The following is a 9,606-nucleotide window of genomic DNA, read 5'->3' as shown; positions in this document are numbered from 1 at the left end:
CAAGAACCTACAACCAAGATTATATCCAGCAAAGCTATCATTCAGAATTGAAGGTCAGATAAAGAGCTTCACAGATAAGGAAAAGCGAAAGGAGTTCATCACCACCAAACCAGTATTATATGAAATGCTGAAAGGTATCCTTTAAGAAGAGGAAGAGGAAGAAAAAGGTAAAGATTTAAATTATGAACAACAAATATGCATCTATCAACAAGGGAATCTAAGAAACAAGTGAATAAATAATCTGATGAACAGAATGAACTGTTGATTATAATAGAATCAGGGACATAGAAAGGGAATGGACTGACTATTGCGGGGGGAAAGGGGTGTGGGAGATGTGGGACAAGACTGGAAAAAATCGTGCACCTATGGATGAGGACAGTGGGAGTGAAGTGAGGGCGGAGGGTGGGGTGGGAACTGGAAGGAGGGGAGTTATGGGGGGGAAAAGGAGGAACGAATATAATAATCTGAACAATAAAGATTTAATTATAAAAAAAAGAAAAAAAAGAAGGGTTATATGTATTTACTTATACAAATGGGATTTGTGTTAGAGATGTTTGTGGTCTACTAGTATATTCAAAAAAATTGGAAAAAAGATAAGAACAACATCATAGCTAGGCATCCATCCCAGGCTCCCAATTGAACTATTGAAATAAGCTTATTGTCCTGGTATCATTGTTGATAGTGGTAGTTTTTGTTTTCAAAAGTATTCTGGTTTAGATGTTAATTATATAGCTACCATCTTATGGGAGATGTGTATAATATGATTATAAAACTGATATGCTGATTATTGATTAAACAGAAGGTAGACCCAAAACAGCCTCCTCAAGACCCAGTCGGCCATCCCATCATGCACCTGTCTGGTATTAAGCATGCCACGGGAGAAGCCATCTACTGTGATGACATGCCTGCCATGGATGGGGAACTTTTCTTGGCTTTTGTAACAAGTTCAAGAGCTCATGCTAAGATTGTGTAAGTGATAAAGTTTTTACCTGGTAGACATGAACGATGTCTCACCTAAGTCACATTAGTGACAAGTAATGGTGTGAGGAGGGCAAGCTACTGGTCAGTGATATTCAATGAAGATTAGAGGTGAGGTGGGATCCATATGTAGGATTTATTAGTTTGTCCCTCCATTGAATAGCTTCATTGTCCCAGGGATTTCCCCAATCATCTGGCAGAGAACTACTGGAGTGGTTTTGACTTATCATGCCTCTCTCATATCTTGTTCCCCGATTGAGCCCATCCCCTTTGGTCCCCGGGCTGTGGGGCTCTCTGAGGAGCCTGCTCTGTGTCCTCATCCAGGTCCATTGATGTGTCAGAAGCCCTCAGCCTGCCAGGCGTGGTGGACGTCCTGGCCGAGGAGCACCTTCAAGGCGTGAACTCCTTCTGCTTTCTGGACCAACCTGAGAAGCTGCTGGAGTCAGAGATGGTACTGAATTTTTTGCTTTCTGTTTTAATAATAGCTTCCTCCACCGAGACAGGTCGATTTTCTCAAAGATAGCATAGCATTTGGCACATGGCAAAGGATTCCTATATATTTTAATGCTTATTATAAAACACTATATTCTAATGCTGAATGACTTCACATATATTCATTTTCCACATAAGAAAAGAAGCTGACTAGTTATATAAAAGGTACATGATTGTTTGACATTTTCTAGTAGTGAGATAGTGTGCTGCCAACAAGTATAGAAGAACAAATGAGGGAATAGCGGTCATTTTCATTTGCTAATCTCTCTCCTGAGAATCTCTTGCCATGGCCCCTGTCAGTGTGTCCAAAGTCCAAGTCCAAGTTCAAGTTCAAGTGGTGTCTCCCCCATGAAGCCTTTCATTGTCCTTTAGTCCAGGAGTTCTCTCTCCCTGTCTGAACTCACCTTGACTCATCCACTCATACTGCCAGGTATTGGACAGGCTTTTTTTTTCCTTTGTACATTGGATTGGTTATATATGCCCTTGTGTGTGGAACTAACACTGTGAAAAATAAGTTAAACAAATATGCCCCCTGCCCTCAGAAATGCACACATATGAAAAGAAACAGATATACACACTTTCCCAGAATCCACACATGGCAAAGCACAAACCAAGAACACATTGATCAAATATTTACAAGACACGTAAGCATTACAGTTAACAATTTTCATGTTGGGGCTCACTGACAGTGGGAAGTTAGTAGTAGTTGAAAATCAATAGAGCCTTAATAATCAGTAACCTTTGTAAGCAAATGTATTGGTCACTTTAATAGATTTATCATATATAAAATCTCTTGAGAAAACTGAACTAAGTATATCTGTGTATAGTTATAACTAATAGTTATATTTTAAAAGCAAAGAGACACACCCTAGCCAGTTTGGCTCAGTGGATAGAGCATCAGCCTGTGGACTGAAGGGTCTTGGGTTTGATTCTGGCCAAGGGCATGTAACTCAGTTGCAGGCTCCTGCCTGGCCTAGGCCCTGGTCAGGGCACTTGCAGGAGGCAACCAATTGATGTGTTTCTCTCGCATCAATGTTTCTCTCTCTCTTCCACTCTCTCTAAAAATCAATGGAAAAATATCCTCAGGTAAGGATTAAAAATAAATAAAACAAAATAAAATAAATAAAAGAGACAGGGGTTCTTTGGAGACCCAAGAACAGTTGGTGCTCACATGCCTTGTAGTTTTTGATTGTTGGCCTAACATCAGGCAACATTCTGTCACCATCTCGGTGTGCCTGGTGCCCTTACTAGTATGTGCAGGGAACTTTGCAGTAACTGCCAGTCGCTCCTTTTGTGTTCTTCCCTCACTCTCTACATCCTGGGGTGGCCTTTAGTTATCCCCCACTGACATTTACTAGGGTTCAGCTCTGTCTTGGCCCCCTAATTCTCATTTTGGGGAGTGGGGGTGGGAGAATAGATGCATTCTGTGGCACAAGCAATAAGATGAAGTCCCTGAGCCTGACTTTTCTCCCTGTTTGCTCTGGCAGACACAGGGAACTAGAGCTGGTCTCCTGTTTCAGGGGACTGCAAACCCTTTTGTCCACAGAGGACAATGCACCCACGTAACCTCAGGTCTGGAGAGCAGGAGGTTTGCGTGGGACTCGAGTCCAACTTTCCTTTGTTCATTCACTTGGGAATTGATTCCTCCTTCAAGTTTAAGCTCAAGGTCAACAGGCATTTTTTAACTGAGCACCTACTGTGGCTGCTCACTGTAGCTGAACAAGACCTGTGCGGTCCTTGCCCTCATAGAGCTTGAAGTCTGGAGGAGAAAGCAAAGTGGACGTTTCATGAACTTTCTATCTTGGATTAAGTTTATTTATTTATTTCCATGCCTTAGATACAGGGCGTGCCCCCAAAATGTATACACACTTTAACTGACAGCTCAGTTTTGAACATGAAATGTACTTTAATAAACACTGCCTATAATTATTCAAAGTGTGTGTATACATTTTGGGAGGGCACCCTATGTTTTTCCCTGGGCTGGTGAAAGTCCTTGAATGAGGCCGTACATCTGATTCATCTGTATATTCCACATACCACTTTCCATGTAGCAGGGTCAATGAGTAGAGAAATAATGCTGTGTGAAAGTTTCAAATGATTAAAACTTTGTCTACCATATCTTCAGTCATCAGAAAATGCAGTAATGTCATTTCAGCAGGTTTTCTGCAGAACTCAGGCTTCTCAGTTCAGTGTTTACCCAAAAGAACTTCATCATTTGGGGCAGCCCCTGCCTCTGGCTCTTGCCAGCAGATTTGGTTAATAAAGACGAAAGTTTGGTGACTGAGAGTTTCAAGTCAAGGTTGAAACTCCCCCAAGAGAGTGGCTTTGGCAGAAGAAAATGAGAATTGTGGCCTTTTCATCAATGTTTCCTAAACAAGCAAAGCCATTCCTGTCTGCACGATAGTTCCTGCTCTCTGAGGTGTGGCTATGTTGATTGTGAGCCTCTAGGGGCCAGGCCTGTGTGCCAAGTCACAGAGGCAAAACCAGGCGTTTGTGGAGAGCAGGGAACAGAGCCACCGTAAAGGACTGCCTTTGTTAGTTCAATTCCTTTTCCAAGATTTGTCTACATCATGTTATGCCTTTTAAAATTCTCTCATTGCAGAAAATGGAAACATGCACAAAAATAGAGATTCAACATTTGTCGAATCTTGTTTCATTTATCACCCCACTGGCCCTACCTACCCAAACCCAACAAACGTGTGTGTGTGTGTGTGTGTGTGTGTGTGTGTGTGTGTGTGTGCGCGCGCACACGCGCGCACATATGTTCTGGATTTAACTTGCTTTACTACCATTTTTTCCTTGATGATAAAACTAGTATACGTTCCCTGTTGAAAAGACCTAATAGTCTAATGTAGATTTTAAAAATAAATGATTTAAGTTTTCATTGCGATCATGGTATAAGATGGGAGAGAGAATAAAACGGTCCTGGTGACTTTTTCAGTCCTGAGTATTTTACCTTTCTGGAGCCTTGGTTTGGTTTGTTTTGTTTTCCATCAACTTTGTGCCCGGTCCCTGTGTAAACTCCCTAGGCCGCCTACCCACCTGCGGGTGACATGATCAGCGTTCTGTGCTTGGTCACATGGTAGCTAGTCCAGTCTCATGTCTGTTCATGAAAAGCCTATGCTTCCCCACAGTTTGGGGCAAAAACTTGCTCACTAACAGTGTCACATCACCCCCCTCTCTTCTTCCTCCCTGTCTGGGAAGGCAAAAGCTACCTCTTAGAACGGCCCTGCTCATGGAATGGCAACCACAGGCCGTGCCCTGAACCTGGCTCTCCTGGGCCAGCTGGCCCTTGGGCAGCTCTGTGGGCTTGGCCTGGACAGAGCCTGAGTCTGCTGTACAGGAGGCAGCATCGCTCTCAATCTCTTTGGCCACCACTGCCATTGATGCAGCAAAAAGACTCAAACTTCCCCGGTGCCTGGGGCAGCAGACTCACTCTGACAAGTACACTGTCCTACTAAAGCCGTTGTTCACATGGCACCATGTTTAACAAGTGAAAGGGTCCTTGACTATGTGTCTAGCTCTGTGCTAGGAGGAAGGAGAAGAATGAACCAGAAGAGAGGACCAGGTGCCTGCCCGTCTTAAACACAAACGTCTTTTCTGTGTTGCAGGTGTTTTGCGTGGGTCAGCTTGTCTGTGCTGTGATTGCAGATTCTGAGATTCAGGCAAGGAGAGCTGCGAAGCGAGTGAAGATTGTCTACCAAGATTTGGAGCCAGTGATCCTGACCATTGAGGTAATGAGTTCAAGGGTGGGGCCAGAAGGGCAGATTTTAGTGGTGTATCAGTAAAAATGTTGGCTATAGTAACAGGAAACAAAATTTGATAAAAAGTTGGGGCTTCATTGGCTCCAACTATATCAGTGTTAGTGAGAAGCCTGACCTTCCAACTCTTCTCCCTGTAACGCTCCCAAGTAGGAGCGTTATCCCCTGTGGTCACAGGATGGCAGCCAGGAGCTCCCAGAAGCAAGAGAGAACAGTGTTGTCCCAGCATTCCATGAGTCCCGAAATCTAGCCTCATCGGGCCCCTTAGTCACATATCCAACTCTGGGGTTAATGACTGACCAGGGGAATGGAGGATCTGTTCGTTACTGCTGGGAGGTCAGATTTCTTTGAAGGATAAGGGCTGGATTGGGGAGTGGTGGAGACCTGAGCAGAAATCTGAGCATCGTTTGGAAGGGGACAGGTGAGAAGAATGCTGGATGGACAACCAACAATGTCCCCAAGAGGAGACACACCCCATAACTCCGTAGAGCAGGTCCTTGAATAACATTGGCTCATTCAACATTGTGTCGTGATAATGTTGATGAGATGCCTTAAGAACTTAACTCTTGTTTCTATCATCAGGTAGCCTATGGTAAACTTGATTTTGTTATAAGTCATTTTGCCATAGTTACAAGAGGCTATGCATGTTGAGTGAGGACTTACTGCATTCACCTTCAACCAGACTCATCCAGACACTCTCCACCCAGGCACAGTGAGAACCAACAAGATGATCTAGGGAGCAAGTATTGGAGACACTATTTTTAGATCTTTTCATGTATATCTTAAATGAGTATGAGAAACAGATCCTATGATGCCTACAGGTATTTGAGCAACTTAAATTGCATTTCCTATCCTATATTTTAGAAAGGAGTTTGAAATTTATAAAGTTTTTAAGACTCATCTCCATGTAATGATAAATGATAAATTCATTGGTTCTTATAATTCACTGAGTAATCAAAACATGAAAGTTGGAAAAGCAGCGTGAACAGATTAGATTCAGCACATACCGACTCCATACACTCTTGGAATGCAATATTATCTTCCCAGCATAATGGACACCTTGCTGTCCAGGCACTAGTATGCCCTGAGGCAGAAAATGGAAACGACTTGGCCAAGATTAGTGTCTCCAGGAAAAGTTAGCCTATCCTCCTGCTTTGTGCCTAGGAGCTCAGAGTTGATTTCTAGACAGTGTCCTCTGTGTTTTAAAAATAAAATAAAATCATGTGAAGAAAACAAAAATATGGAAGTTTAATTGGAATCAAAGAGTGATTAGTTCTTCTAAATTTTCCTGGCCAGTTTCAAGTTCAAACATGTTGTTCACTTCTCAGACCCTTTTCAATCATATCTTGCCTGCTCTGCTTCCTTACTTTACTCTATTTCTTCCCCAACATTCTATTTTAGAATTAGAATGACTTCTCCATAAGAAATTATTTACATAACTAGAGGCCCAGTGCACAAAATTTGTGCACTTGGGGGGGAAGGGGGCAAGTGAGCGGGCGGGTCCCTCAGCCCAGCCTGTGTCCTTTTGCAGTCTGGGAGCCCACAGGGGATGTTCGACTGACAGCTTAAGCCCGCTCCCCACTTCTGGCTGAGCAGGGCTCCCCCTATGGGAGTGCACTGATCATCCGGGGCAGCCCCTCTGTTGAGCGTCTGCCCCTGGGTGGTCAGTGCACATCATAGCAACCGGTCGTTCTGCAATTTGGTTGATTTGCATATTCGTCTTTTATTATATAGGATGCTTCATCAAAAATTTTGTTTGTAATCCTTTGCCCAATACCAGTGGCTATCTTCTCTTCTTTCCCTCTCCCTTCCAGCTAAATTCAATTCTAAATAAGCAAATACATAAGACTCTCTTTCTGTCCTCCCCACTCCAGTCAGCAGACCTCTGTTGCCTGCCAAAGAAGACCAGCATCAAATAAGAAACTTGGACATTGTGGAGTAGAGCCACCTTGTGTTTCTATCAGTGATTAAGCTCTCCAAGGTCAATCAAATAGATTAGAGTGGATTTAGTAATCAAGTCATTTATAGCAGGGAAATATGCCCAGCTCTCTACATATTAAAGTTATTTTTATCAATTTCCTGACCAGAAATTTTTCAGGAAATTGGCTCAACATTGCTCAAAGAGCAAGCAGCAAGTGAAGTGGAAAGAGATTAAATTTTTAAAAATAGGATTTATAGAACTTAACTTCCGTTTCCAACCTGGAATAGCTGAGTCTTAGATTAATAAGAAAATCACATAAATTGATTCCAGTAGAAAAGTGTGGTATCAGTCAAAATAGGATAAAAAAAATGTGTCTCTGTCACTAATCGCTAAGGTTTCACTTAGCTTGTGCTTTTTAGAGTTTTCAATAGTAGTTTGAATGGGCAAACTCTTGGCTCAAAGGGTCAGGCCAATGACCCTGGTGAGAAAAGATAGACTCTTGACCAGAATCTCCCATCAGTCATCATGATCAACAACACTAGCTAATTCCTACACAGAGCTTGCTATGCAGTTATATAGTGCTAAGCTGCTTTCCTACATTTACTCACTACATTCTCACAACAATCCCATGAGATTAAAAACTGTTATTATCCCCATGCTGGAGAGGAAACTAAATGACAGGGTTGCCCCCCAGGGCACACAGCTGGTCAGTCATAGAAGCAGTCAATAAACATTCTATCAAAGAATCTGTGCCCCATGGAAGTAAAAACAAATCAATCCCTTTTCCAGTGTAGGAAATGGCGGGATCCCAATAGGACATCCCTGTAAGGTATTGCTAGACGCTTACTGGTGTGGCTAACGGGAACCAGCGATAGGAGAATCCCCAGTTGCCAGCAGGTGGGAATCCCATGAATGGGCAGTAATCATGGGAGATGCTGCTGCAGGAGCTGGTGTGTGGCATTGCCCAGTTGGCACAGGGATTACAGTGAGATAAATGCCTAAGGATAGGCAAGAAAACCAACCTAGATTATTATCGCTGCACCCCAGGTTATGTGTCCCCGCTACTGTTCCCCTTCATTGGGCACCCAGGGGAAGCCAATAAGAACCAGTGTATAAGTTGTGGTACCCATGCTGGGCTTGTAATGGAATCTTACCTCCAGGACTGGAGGTTCCAGGTGCCCTACTGCCCTGTGCAAATCTGTGCTCATCTCCCCAGACTCAGACGATGCCCCTGTGTGTGGCTCCTTCATGGGGCTGGATAGCATGCCCAGGCAGCCTCACTTTTCTGTTCTCGTTCTAGGAAGCTATACAACACAAGTCCTTCTTTGAGCCAGAAAGGAAACTGGAATATGGAAACGTTGATGAAGCTTTTAAAGTGGTTGATCACATTGTTGAAGGTAAAACTATCTGGAAAAAAAATGATGAGAAGGGGAAGCTACCCCGAAAGCCTTCCAAGTGCGTCTTATCTAACATTGCTCCTGGGAATAGGCAACTCACTCATAAATGCGGTCACCTCTGTGGTGTGTGTATGTATGTGTGTGTGTGTGTGTGTGCACGCATGTGAATGTATGTGTGTGCATGTGAATGTGTGTGTGTAGCACAGCAGGGAGGCACAGTGGGAGGCCTTAGCCATGCCAGCCCCATGCAGTGACCACTTACCCTGAAAGAAAATTGGAATATGGAAATATTGATGAAGCATTTTATTTTTTTTTCTTCTTTTTTTTAATTAGTTAAGGTATTACAAATGTGTCCTCATCCCCCCCATTAACCCCCAACCTCCCCCCCTGACTTTTTTCTGACCAGTCTTACCAGTGCTCCGGGTGATTCTTGGGATTAATAAAGTGGCCAACGCTCTGAGGCTGAGTTTGTTTTAGGGGAGAAGAGGGAGCATGTTTAGCATAGAGAGTCCATGGTGTGAACATCTTGGAAATGTCAATATTTAGGGGTTTCTTCCACTTGTGCCACAATATGTTTTTGTGGAAGGGTCCTAGCATCTTATTTAACTATTTATTTCAGTTAGGTAATGTGTTCATTCTCTCTCTTTCTTGAATTTTAACTTGCTACCTACATCACACCCTATAAATAGGTATAAAAATGATACAGGAAGGTCAAAAGGGGACTTTTAAGTTTTCATTCCCTTAACTCACTAAGTTTGTTTGTCTTTCTCATTCTGCAACTGTCATTTGGGTGAAGATGTTTTGACTACGAGTTTCAATGTGAGATAATTGGAGGTAATTGTCACAGCAGCCCTTGATCTGCCCCTTAGGAAAATTGGTTCTCCAAGAACAAAGAATATTTACAAGATAAAATACAGGCTGCAGTATATCAAGTCTTACACTGTATTGTGGAAGGGGGTGATATTATTGTTTGCCTTTGCCGGCTGTGAAGATAGATTTCAGCCCTCTTTAACCCCGGGGTCACAGGCATTAAAGAACACCGCACACAAATGAGCCA

General features: G+C 43.1%; 1 protein-coding gene across 1 annotated transcript in view; it reads left to right on the top strand.

Moving 5' to 3' along the window:
• The window catches only part of LOC102755298 (aldehyde oxidase), a 71,817-nt gene that overhangs the window by 31,364 nt on the left and 30,847 nt on the right, over positions 1-9,606 (top strand). Inside the window, exons 17-20 of the mRNA XM_006771804.2 lie at positions 800-969; positions 1,303-1,429; positions 5,082-5,204; positions 8,453-8,549. Coding sequence (XP_006771867.1) covers positions 800-969; positions 1,303-1,429; positions 5,082-5,204; positions 8,453-8,549 — 517 coding nt within the window. The remainder of the gene's footprint in view (positions 1-799; positions 970-1,302; positions 1,430-5,081; positions 5,205-8,452; positions 8,550-9,606) is intronic.

Source organism: Myotis davidii, unplaced genomic scaffold (assembly GCF_000327345.1).
Source record: "Myotis davidii unplaced genomic scaffold, ASM32734v1 scaffold945, whole genome shotgun sequence".
Classification (NCBI taxonomy): Eukaryota; Metazoa; Chordata; class Mammalia; order Chiroptera; family Vespertilionidae; genus Myotis; species Myotis davidii.
This window is presented reverse-complemented; position numbering and strand designations above follow the sequence as displayed.